Raw genomic sequence first — 13,099 nt, forward strand, 5'->3', positions numbered from 1 at the left:
CTGAGGCAAGTGAGGTCTTTGCTTTCTCTCTAGGGGTAGTCAGTTTCTCAGGCTGTGAAGAGGCGTCTAGGTTTTCAGGTAACCCTCCACGGCTGCCTTTAGTGTGTGTGGATAGGATCAGGATTGCGGTCAGTATAGTTTCCACATCCCCAGAACTTGTCCTTATATTCAGGTCATATGTGTCTGGTCAGTCTTGAGATCCTACCACCGGATCATAACAGGCGTCCCATCTCAATTCCAGTCAATTTTGCATTGAAAAGTCAAATGGCGCTCCTTCCCTTCCGAGCACTGCCATGCGCCCAAACAGTGGTTTACCCCCACATATGGGGTATTAGCGTACTCAAAACAAAATGTACAACAACTTTTGGTGTCCATTTTGTCCTGTTGCCCTTGGTAAAATAGAACAAATTGAAATACATTTTTTGTGAAAAAAAGTTAAACGTTCATTTTAAATGAAAAACACCTGAAAGGTTAATAAACTTCTTGAATGTGGTTTTGAGCGCCTTGAGGGGTGCAGTTTTTAGAATGGTGTCACACTTGGTTATTTTCTATCATATAGACCCCTTAAAATGACTTCAAATGTGATGTGGTCCCTAAAAAATATTGGTGTTGTAAAAATGAGACATTGCTGGTCAACTTTTAACCCTTATAACTCCCTAACAAAAAAAATTTTGGTTCCAAAATTGTGTTGATGTAAAGTAGACAAGTGGGAAATGTTACTTATTAATTATTTTGTGTGACATATCTCTGTGATTTAAGGGCATAAAAATTCAAATTTGGAAAATTGCTAAATTTTCTAAATTTGGGCCAAATTTCCCTTTATTTCACAAATAAACACGTTATATCAAAGAAATTTTACCACTACCATACTCTCTTTTGATCTCCCGTTATTGCATTTTAATGCAATGTGTGGGCGACCAAACAAAACGTAATTCTGGCCTTTTTTAAAAAAAATTTCTCGCAATGCAGTTTAGCGATCAGGTTAATTCTTTTTTTCTATTGATAGATCGGGCGATTCTGAACGCGGTGATAGAAAATATGTGTAGGTTTGATTTCTTTTTTTTATTGTTTTATTTTGAATGGGGCGAAATGGGGGTGATTTGAACTATTTTTTTTAATTTTTTTTCATGTTTTTAAAAACTTTTTTTTAACTTTTGCCACGCTTCAATAGCCTCCATAGGAGGCTAGATGCTGACATAGCCTGATCGGCTTTGCTACATATGGGCGATGCTCAGATTGCCCCTACATAGCTGAATTACAGCATTGCTATGAGCGCCGACCACCGGGTGGCGTTCAGAGAAATCTGGCATCAACAACCATGGAGGTCTCCAGGAGACCCCTGGTTGGTCATGCTGACGCACCACTGACCCCCGATCACGTGACAGGGTCAGCTTTGATGCGGGCTTACCGCAGGAGCCAGTATCAAAGCGGGGGTTCTGCCATCAGAGGGGTTAAAGATCAAAGGGAACATAGGGAAAAGACTAATAGAATACCAAATGCTTTTTGAAAGCAAGTGAATTCTTAAACTTGGTTCTCGGTCTTCACTTTTTGGACATATCAAACAATAAGAGTAAGCCAGAGAGCAGCTGCAGCCTTGGCTTCCTGTTGATGTTCAATCCATCCGAAGGCAGGAACAGTGAAGCCAGTGCTAATTCGGCGCTGGGCTCCTTGTTCTGTAACAACCTCACATTAGCCCCGGGAATGTGAGGGTCAAGACCACTTGAACAGCACCGGCATGCAAAATGAGTATGAGTGTTTTTATTTGAAATAGGACAAACATGAGGAATGACAAGGTGTTGTCCTAGTAATGGACAACCCCTTTAAAAAAAACTTTCTCTGATGTTAAAGAGTTGATTTTAGTGTAAAACATTTCCTACATTATGAACATGAAAAAAACTTCTCCCCTGTGTGAGTTCTTTGGTGTATAACCAGATTACATTTCTTATTAAAACATTTCCCACATTCTGGACAGGAAAAAGGCTTCTCCCCTGTGTGAATTCTCTGGTGGTTAACCAACCCTGATTTCTGATTAAAACATTTCCCACATTCTGAACAGGAAAAAGGCTTCACCCCTGTGTGGGTTCGTTGGTGTATAACAAGATTGCATTTCTTGTTAAAACATTTCCCACATTCTGAACATGAAAATGGCCTCTCCCCTGAGTGAGTTCTCTGGTGCATAATCAACCCTGATTTCTGATTAAAACTTTTAGCACATTCTGAACATGAAAAAGGTTTCACCCCTGTGTGGGTTCTTTGGTGTATAACAAGATTCCATTTCTTGCTAAAACATTTCCCACATTCTGAACAGGAAAATGGCTTCTTCCCTGTGTGAGTTCTCTGGTGCTTAACCAAAGCTGTATTCTCTTTAAAACATTTCCCACATTCTGAACATGAAAAAGGTTTCACCCCTGTGTGGGTTCTTTGGTGTACAACAAGACTGCATTTCTGTTTAAAACAATTCCCACATTCTGAACAGGAAAATGGCTTCTCCCCTGTGTGGGTTCTCTGGTGCTTAACCAAAGCTGATTTCTCGTTAAAACTACATTCTGAACAGGAAAAAGGCATCTCCAATGTGTCACTTCTTTGGTGTCCAACAAGATGGGATTTGTGTTTAAAACATTTTTCACACTTGGAACAAGAAAATCTTTTCTCCACTGTGTGAATTTTTGGATGTTTAAGAAAAGACTTTTCGATGGGAAAACTGTTTCCATATTCTGGACATGAAAATGGCTTCTTTGATTTAGGAGTATTTCCGTTTTTAAAGCTTAATTTGCATCTCTGATTTTCCTTAGCTGTCGCCAATGAATCAGAAGACAGGACATTTTTGAAAGGATCAGATGATAGGTCTTTGCTGTGAAGGGATGATGGTATATCTGGAGTAATGGCTTTCACTTCAATTGTATCCAGTGGGATCTCAAAATCATCTGATTTAAACATTGAAGAGGTCAGCTGTTCCTCTGATCTCCTGGTAAAGTCATCTGCCAAGATATAAACCAATTATTATTTTTGAACAAAATATCTTTGAATGTCATTTAACATTTCTACTTAAACTGTCTGGAAAAATGGCAAGTTATGTAAAAATATTGAATTCTTCACCAAGACAATGACAGCTCACAGTCTAATTTAAAATCTCATAGGATGAACCAGTGGAGTGTGGTGTTCAACCGTTTGTTCATTATGCCTCCCAAATATGGAATATAAATCCACAAAGAAACGCTATGTTGACAAACCTAATGCCAATATAAACTTCTAATCATCTAACAAAAAATAAGTCCCCACTCAGGTGCATTATCTATCAGTGGAAAAACAGGAGGTTTCCACATTATTAGTGTCTCAAAGGCTCTTGAAAAGTAATATGGCTTCCATTAACCAATCCGGCTATAACCACTCTCCCAAGTCAAATTTCCCCCTCGCTTCTGAGCCTTTCAGTGTGCCCAAACCACATGTATTTGGCATTACTATAGTGAGAAGAACCCACTTAATTTACGGTGTGTGTGTTTCCTGGAGCACAATCAGGGCACTATGTGTTGGGTAATAAAATGGCATATTTGCAATTTTTTTTCTCCTACATCCACTGTGTGCCAATTTCCGGAAAGTGCCTGTGGAATCAAAAATTGTCAATACTCCAATAGATTAGTTCTCTGAGGTTATAATTTCCAAAATGGAGTCATTTTATAGGGATTCCTACAGCTCTGATTTTCTGAAATCTTGTCATATTAGAGCTTCTGCAGATGGTGTGTCACAGCTCTTCTAGGATCTGCTCCTATGAAGTCAAAAGGAGTGTCTCAATTCATAAGGTAGGCCAGGCTGGTAATGGAGTACACATTGGTAACAGAAGCTCTGGATGACATAGGCTCGATTCAGCCACTAAGATTAGGGTGCCTGGGACAAGTAGTACCATCCAGTCGCCTGGGTGTATGTGCTGTCCAGCTGAAGTAATCTGCTCACTAATTCAGCCAATTGGGTAGCACCATATTCTATGAAAGCTCAAAGCATTTTGAAGGTAGCTGCCAGATACAGCCTTGTTCTCCTCTGGTTCAGTCCTCTCTCCTCCGCTCACGGCGCGTGTATTTGTTTCCTGTTGTGATGCCAGGCTGTTTGCTGACTACTCTTTTGATTTTCTATTTTCCCTGCCTTACTGGTTCTGACCTGGCTACCTGACTATTGTTCTTCCCATTCCACACCACTGAACAGAAGGCAACAATGTGGCCCATGCCAGGGGGGTCTCTAAGTCCAGATCCATGTTGTGGTTTTAAAGGGTGATGAGCAAGACAATCCCTGGGATCAGAAAGATGGAGTAGATAGCGCCAAGTCTGTTTGTGGTGGCTGACAGCAGGCCACAAAAACTGCTATTAATACATTGTGTCTGCCAACTATTCCAGTAAGATCTGGATTCAAATAGTAAATGCTGCTCTTTCTCTTCTCAACCTTGAAATGTACCCAGACAGTAATGTACAACCATATATAGGGTATTGTCGGAAACAAGAGAAGTTGAAAAAATAATTTGTGAGGGCCAACTGTTTGCTATTACCCTTTGTGAAAGTGAAAAAATGTGAGCTTATATTTTATGAATAATTCTAAAATTATCACCACAACAAGTGCCACTTGTGGGTCCGGATTAGGAACACAAAACTGACTGCAGGAACTGGTTATCAGAGTATTTTGTTAACTAACTACTGTGGTCTAAAACTGTGACTATAGACAATAGCACATCTACTGAAATGATCAAACTCAACAAACTTCATTAGTAAAAAATGAATGATTAGTGGTGAAACCTGAAGTAGTTACAGTATGGGGCTTGGTGGTTCTTGGCAATCTATATTATCGTAATTTTCTGTCTAATGAGTTTCAAGAAGAAATATTAGATAGTCAAAGATAAGAGTAGAGAAAGTATTATTACTCCCCATTTCAGGAGACATTGTGCAGTAATCTGAATTCCTTAGGATTGAAAACATAATGAAATTTATGACGTGGAGTGAATCCATGAAACCAGGGCTCAAGCCATGCCAACCGCTTCTGAAGACTAGAATAAATGTATATTACAACCATCAGCCATGCACAGCTTAGAGATATATCATGGGATAATTGAAATGTTTTGTATGTAGTTTATTATAATCCTCCTTGAAGTTAGTTGGTTTTAAAGAAATTGAAAAGTCAGGATGAAGGTGAAACTGTTGTTTTTGAACAGAAAAGTCCACTTGGCCCTGACTGCACATTTAATGTTGTCGATCATAAAAGCAAAGTTTGGCCAGAAAGACTGGACCTGGTCTTGTGGGGACCATATGAGCACATTCAGCAGTACAAAAGGGGGGAGAACGTAGATTAATCCAATAAGATATCAGGGATCTAGGAAGCCAAAAAAGCATCATTACCCTCCGATTTCTCTTACAGGCCCATTATAATATTTTTCTTCAAGTGATTTTTTTACTTTTTAGCACATTCTACGTCATTTGGCTTTGTAGTTTACAGATCTTGGCAGGTAATGGTCAGTGTCTACTAATCCGAGGGGGATGGGTGGATACTCCAGGTTGTAAGTTCTGTAGAAAAGGATTTAATTTCACAAAGTAATTTCAACATTTCCAAATAGAGCAGAATGTTGTGGTCTAGAGGCAAAATGGTGATCACACGATTGTGATACGACCAGAACAGACTAGCTATAAAGCAGCCACAGCTGGCGACTGAGAAAAATCTGTGACTTCTCTGCATTTAGTAGTTTCTACTCACCTGGGTAGTCATATGTAGGAATCTCCTCTTTACACTGCTCATCACCCCTCACATATGTCTCTGCGGTATTAAAATGGGTCAGATCTTCACCCTGAAACAAATATTGTAAAAGTCACGCACAGATGGAGAAGTCACATCTATGATAAGCTCTAATCCTTCCATCTCCACCGCTCTCATTATACAAGTATAAAACATATAATACTGGTGGATAAAACAAAGCTGAGCACAAGACCTTCACAGCCATCTACACATCATAGGGGAGGTCTCATGACACCATCTCTCCATCTACCTGATGATCCTGAGGAACATTGGGATCTTCTTCTTTACATTCCTGTGGAAGAAGAGTACGGGTACATCTCTCTGGTGTTGTCCTCTTACTGTATAGATCTGAAGAGAACACACACTAGGTCTGAATTCATTATTTACATACAGATAATAATAGCCCGTGTATATTTAGTCCTGTCTATTACCTGGTGATGTGAGGGGTTGAGGAATCTCCATCATGAAGTCCTTGTATACATCTTTGTGTCCCTCTAAATAATCCCACTCCTCCATGGAGAAATAGACAGTGACATCCTGACACCTTACAGGAACCTGACACATACAATGATACCGTCATCCCCCAATCCCTTCATAGCATTACTGTATAATGTCCCATTCCCAGCAGAGTCACCTCTCCAGTCAGCAGCTGAATCATCTTGCAGGCGAGTTCTAGGATCTTCTGGTCATTGATGTCCTCATATACCAGGGGGTTACATGTAGGCCTTGGGATTGGACTCATGGATCTTCCCCATCCCTCAGACACAGGCTCCTGACAGCGCTCACTAGAGGTCTTCTTCACTACTGTGTAATCCTGGTTATGGAGAGACACATTAATACATTTCACTACAGACATTTCCAGAGCCCTCACCTCTCCAGTTCTGTCCATCTGTTATTCCCATAGATAACAATGATGTAATGTGACGTCGTCAGAATCTCTCACCTCTCCAGTAAGCCGGAAGAGGATCTCTAGGGTGAGGTGTAATATCCTCTCCGCCATCTTGTCTCTGTCCATTTCCATCCTTGATCGGTAATTCAGGAAAATTCTCTTCTATAGAAGATCTTCACTGAGAGGATCTGATATTGTAGAGACCTGAATGAGAAGATGAGCCGATGTAACATCATAAAAATCCTGTGTAATAATACAATTACTGGAGATAATAAGGGAAACATATGAGGAGATAGAACGTGTAGATGTTGTATTCTCTAGTCTTTTATGGACTGGAACATAAGTTGAATTGCTGGCTAAGGCTACTTTCACATTAGCATCGGGCCAAGGATCCCGACGCTAGCGTTGTCTCCGCCGCACAACGGGGGCAGCGGATGCATTTTTCCAGTGCATCCGCTGCCCCATTGTGAGGTGCGGGGAGGTGGGGGCGGAGTTCCGGCCGCGCATGCGCGGTCGGAAAAAGCAGACCGTCGTGAGCAAAAAACGTTACATGTAGCGTTTTTTGGTCCCGACGGTCCGCCACAACACGGCGGAACCGTCACACGACGGTTGCGACTTGTGTCAATCCGTCGCAATACGTCGCTTAATGTTAGTCTATGGGGAAAAAACGCATCCTGCAAGCACTTTTGCAGGATGCGTTTTTTCGCCAAAATGACGCATTGTGGCGGATTGCAGTTAACGCTTGTGTGAAAGTAGCCTAAGACATCTCCATGCTCCCAATGACTTTCTATGTTTCTCACTGCTTCAGCAACTGATTGGCTGTATGAATCACACTCATCTTCCATAAAGCTAATTCTCGTCTCTTACGGACACCTGAATCGGCATTAGCAATACTGCAGGAGATATTCATTACATGTGACAGGACAAATAACTACTTCATGATGAGGACGACATCTTCATCTTCTACTACGGCTCTAGAAACATATTTGTCCAGAGTCCGTCACTGACTCCATCACCTCCGGCCATCTATATGAAGGTTTCCCGTCTTCAGTACAACTGTCTAAACAATTTAAGCAGGGGAGTCTACAGCAAACCAACACCAAAAAAAACAAACCTACCCCTTAAAAACATTAATCTTTATTAATATTCCAGTATAATACAAAAAGATATCAAAAAATCTAGATAAAAAACATCCCAGTTAGGGGACCAAAATTATGGGATTAGAGACACCGCCTATCTATATCTCATTTGTGTACCAAAATAACACAATAAAAAAAATCAACGTGAAAAATAACACTAAAAAACCAAAAAACATGAAAAAAACATAAAAAATAAAAATTGGATATAGTATGCCTATGTTGACCCTAATGAGCCCTAAGGTCTGATAACCTTCCTTGCAGCGGAGGTTGGCACCCTAAATAATCGATATGGCGCCCCCGCTCAACGGCGGCTGTCCCTTTTTTCCCTAGGTGACCCCTACAAATCTAATAACCACAGACAAAAACCACACATACAGTGGGGCAAAAAAGTATTTAGTCAGTCAGCAATAGTGCAAGTTCCACCACTTAAAAAGATGAGAGGCGTCTGTAATTTACATCATAGGTAGACCTCAACTATGGGAGACAAACTGAGAAAAAAAAATCCAGAAAATCACATTGTCTGTTTTTTTTATCATTTTATTTGCATTTTATGGTGGAAAATAAGTATTTGGTCAGAAACAAACAATCAAGATTTCTGGCTCTCACAGACCTGTAACTTCTTCTTTAAGAGTCTCCTCTTTCCTCCACTCATTACCTGTAGTAATGGCACCTGTTTAAACTTGTTATCAGTATAAAAAGACACCTGTGCACACCCTCAAACAGTCTGACTCCAAACTCCACTATGGTGAAGACCAAAGAGCTGTCAAAGGACACCAGAAACAAAATTGTAGCCCTGCACCAGGCTGGGAAGACTGAATCTGCAATAGCCAACCAGCTTGGAGTGAAGAAATCAACAGTGGGAGCAATAATTAGAAAATGGAAGACATACAAGACCACTGATAATCTCCCTCGATCTGGGGCTCCACGCAAAATCCCACCCCGTGGGGTCAGAATGATCACAAGAACAGTGAGCAAAAATCCCAGAACCACGCGGGGGGACCTAGTGAATGAACTGCAGAGAGCTGGGACCAATGTAACAAGGCCTACCATAAGTAACACACTACGCCACCATGGACTCAGATCCTGCAGTGCCAGACGTGTCCCACTGCTTAAGCCAGTACATGTCCGGGCCCTTCTGAAGTTTGCTAGAGAGCATTTGGATGATCCAGAGGAGTTTTGGGAGAATGTCCTATGGTCTGATGAAACCAAACTGGAACTGTTTGGTAGAAACACAACTTGTCGTGTTTGGAGGAAAAAGAATACTGAGTTGCATCCATCAAACACCATACCTACTGTAAAGCATGGTGGTGGAAACATCATGCTTTGGGGCTGTTTCTCTGCAAAGGGGCCAGGACGACTGATCCGGGTACATGAAAGAATGAATGGGGCCATGTATCGTGAGATATTGAGTGCAAACCTCCTTCCATCAGCAAGGGCATTGAAGATGAAACGTGGCTGGGTCTTTCAACATGACAATGATCCAAAGCACACCGCCAGGGCAATGAAGGAGTGGCTTCGTAAGAAGCATTACAAGGTCCTGGAGTGGCCTAGCCAGTCTCCAGATCTCAACCCTATAGAAAACCTTTGGAGGGAGTTGAAAGTCCGTGTTGCCAAGCGAAAAGCCAAAAACATCACTGCTCTAGAGGAGATCTGCATGGAGGAATGGGCCAACATACCAACAACAGTGTGTGGCAACCTTGTGAAGACTTACAGAAAACGTTTGACCTCTGTCATTGCCAACAAAGGATATATTACAAAGTATTGAGATTAAATTTTGTTTCTGACCAAATACTTATTTTCCACCATAAAATGCAAATAAAATGATAAAAAAACAGACAATGTGATTTTCTGGATTTTTTTTTCTCAGTTTGTCGCCCATAGTTGAGGTCTACCTATGATGTAAATTACAGACGCCTCTCATCTTTTTAAGTGGTGGAACTTGCACTATTGCTGACTGACTAAATACTTTTTTGCCCCACTGTATATGGATCAAATTAGATCCATAGTACCATACCATTAAGTACGCTAGATGCTGCACCTGTTATTCAAACTAAAGTTAATTATATGATGAATATACGATAATTAATAGAGACCTAGAACTGCACCTATGTTGTTTTATATATACTGGCAACAATTAAATCGAACCAGCAGCCCTATACTATGCAGACTTGTCCTAAATCAAGGCATAGACTTTAGTAGATCCTCATGTATATATTAGAGAGAAAAGTATTCGTCATTTATCATCAAGGGGATATACCCCCAAAAAATCTTCTATTGTTTCTAGCTAGAGTTATTAATCAAAAACACAATACTAAATAGACTAGTTATCACCCATATCTTATTTTGTTTATATGCAGTTCAGATCCATATTCCCAGTTCCCTCATTTACAGCTCCCGGGAATGTACATATGTTATATGCATCACTAGTTTAAACAGATCAAGTGCTTTAGTATGCCAAAAATTGCATCATAATGTTAAACTCAATGCAAGTTATCCACTTAGCTCCTTGTTCCTCAGATGTTCCCTCATAGCCGTCATGTAAATCCATCGGCTCATGTACACGCTGTCCCGACGCATTTCTCCCCTGTTCTATTCATTCAGGGGGTTCATCAGGGGACTTTAGATTATACCGCCATAATAAGTCATAGAGCCACACGCAGGAATCAAGATGCTGCGTGCTGAGCACAGACTGTGGTAATCTGCGCTTGCCAGGGAGGTAGCTAATTCACTGCTCTGCTCCCATGGTGTCACTCTCCTGTGCTTCGCTCTCCTGCATGCTCACTAACAATATTCTTCCTTTCGCATTCTTTCTTTTTCTCCAGGAGCTGTAGCAACTCTGGCTACACGGCTCCTTCAGTCCTTCCCACACTCAATGTCTGACTGCTCTCTTCTCTGTCCTCTGACAGACTGCCTAATCTCGCTTCCCTCCAGACCAGAATGTATTTATAGGGGGGGATCACCCTAAACTAGATTTAGAGCTCCCTCTCCTGGAGTGGAGTGTGAACATGTTGTGTGTATTGTGATTACCTGATTAAAGAGATCCTTCATCGCTTCCAAACGTGACATCACTCTCCCCGTGAGGAAAGCAATGCCACTGTGATGACCAGGACCCTGGGCCGTTACACAGGTACTGTGGAAAAATTATCCTGTGTGTGTGGGGGTCAGGAAACTGGCACTGTACGGTATCAAAAATGGGGATAAGTGAGGGTTTATTATTTAGTGGTTTAGGTGGAAGAATATTGTGTGGGACATCTTGTACTATCATAATGTGTGGGGGATACTGTGGGAACATTATACTGTGTCTGGGGGCCAAGAAAGGGGCACTGTACTATGAGAGTAATACATGTTTTCTTGGTTCCCGTCTGTCATAGTTGGGTCGTTTGCATCTATCAGCGGAAAAGGAACAAAACCATTGTGATTCTTATAAGGAGACAACACAAACCCCCTAAAAATAACATTTTATAACAACCCCACAATCTGTGACTCTTCAGGGTAAATCGCTCTCTCACCATTGGATTAGAGCTGATACTATGAAGCTAAAGTGACTAAACAGACTTTCTGTCACCTCCATAAAGGGGCACTTTTCCGTGTTCGTCAGAACTGTCCGATGATTATTAAGGGTGACAGTTTCCCCCCAATTAGAAGGGACACCTGTGGATATTGGGGTCTTTACCTGCTACAGTTCTTGTGGGATTTACTCGGTGAAGTGCTAGAATCACTTTCCCACAAAGGGTTAAATGGCGTCTGTAACTTCAATGTCTTTCTATGAAGCTTCTTCTCTGAACTTTCTTCCTCTGTTTTCTGCCGTATTTCTATTACTCTCTGGAATCAGGAATGTATTAAGTCCTATAGAAACTGCAGAGAAAGAATAATTTCTAATTCTATATTTCCAGGATTCTTCTTGTGGGAATTGGCTGCCATATCCCCTGTGCAATATATTTCTAGTATTATTGGTTTATAATACAGTAATTCAATGGGCGTGAGATGGTTGTTTGTTTTCTCTTGTATTCTTGTGTCATGTATTATTTTTATGTAACGTATGTGCATTTGTTCTGACATTTGACATCTGATGGATCTTACTTCACGGATTTGACAGGATCTTCTCCTGAAAGCAGAATATCCAGCAAGTATTGCCATATATTCATGCAAATTCCCTGAAGTGTCATCAATTGTATCTAGTAAAATGCTTGAGTTCTCGTTACTCGAATCCAGTAGGTTGGAGAGGCTTGACTCGAGTACCGAATATAATGAAAGTCATTGAGAAACTCAAAATTTTTTCCAGAAGACTCTAACAAGAGAGCAGGAAAATCGCTGAAATGGATTGAAAGAGTGCTCAAATGGAATAGAAACAGCATTGAGAAGATGCCTGGACACACCTATGACTTCCCGGTCACAGTCTGACCGGGAGTGACCTATGAAACGTCTTTCTCAGAACAAGGCTCAAAAGATTGTACTACAGAATTGGCGGACATCGTAGGAGCACCATGGACTATGTCAGAGCTGTGGGGCTAATAAATTGGTGAAAGAGCGACTATCTCTTGTCTTTATTCACTTAAGTCTCTCTTTTTAGGCCTTTCAGGTTTCCGTTTGTAAACTGCGTCAGAATGCTTGAACTACTTTGGGCCAGCATGGCTTTTTTAAAATCAATAAATTGGTGAACCAGGAAGTCAGGAAGTTTTTTTAAATATACATTTTTGTTTGATAGATACCTCTCCAATATTAATCCCAGGGATTGATGTCCGCTTACAATACACTGCTGGCATCAACCCCAAAATATATTAGCCCAATTGCTAACATACCAAGGCAATCGGGAAGAGCCAGAGAAAGTGCCAGAATTTGTGCATCTAATGTGATGCGCCAATTCTGGGGAGCGACTGCAGGCTTGCATTTTATGCTGGGAATGGGCCAATATTCATGGACCTTTCCAGACGGATAATATCAGCCTCCTGCAGTCTGGTTTACCTTGTTTGGTTATCAAAAATAGGGAGGATACCACACCATTTTTTGAAATTAATTATTTAATATGTTTAAAAAATGTTAAATACGCCCTTCAGTGCAGCATGAAAGGCACTAGAGGGTGCAAATTTTTAATATTTAGGGTGGAATGGACATTAATCTTAGCTCTTTCTCCTATAATAACTCTCCCCGAACTGCTTCCAGAGGACATTGTGGTGAGCATCGTTTCACCGGGTCTTATATTAACCCAGTATCAAAATAAGCGTATGCACAGCTCTATACAATGGTGCCCAGGTAGGTTCCAAAACCCTAGTGATATATATAATAAAACTTGGCACTTAACTTTTTGATA

The 13,099-nt window shown here is 40.9% G+C and overlaps 1 protein-coding gene across 1 annotated transcript in view; it reads right to left on the reverse strand.

Annotated features, from left to right (window-relative positions):
• Positions 1-412: 412 nt before the first annotated feature.
• LOC143767746 (uncharacterized) overlaps positions 413-13,099 on the reverse strand; it is a 38,423-nt gene continuing 25,736 nt past the window's right edge. The window contains exons 2-7 of the mRNA XM_077256262.1: positions 6,707-6,856; positions 6,398-6,577; positions 6,195-6,318; positions 6,014-6,111; positions 5,725-5,815; positions 413-2,978 (exon numbers count right to left, since the gene is read on the reverse strand). Coding sequence (XP_077112377.1) covers positions 1,879-2,978; positions 5,725-5,815; positions 6,014-6,111; positions 6,195-6,318; positions 6,398-6,577; positions 6,707-6,784 — 1,671 coding nt within the window. The 5' untranslated portion in view covers positions 6,785-6,856 and the 3' untranslated portion in view covers positions 413-1,878. The remainder of the gene's footprint in view (positions 2,979-5,724; positions 5,816-6,013; positions 6,112-6,194; positions 6,319-6,397; positions 6,578-6,706; positions 6,857-13,099) is intronic.

This window comes from Ranitomeya variabilis, chromosome 4 (genome assembly GCF_051348905.1).
Source record: "Ranitomeya variabilis isolate aRanVar5 chromosome 4, aRanVar5.hap1, whole genome shotgun sequence".
NCBI lineage: Eukaryota > Metazoa > Chordata > Amphibia > Anura > Dendrobatidae > Ranitomeya > Ranitomeya variabilis.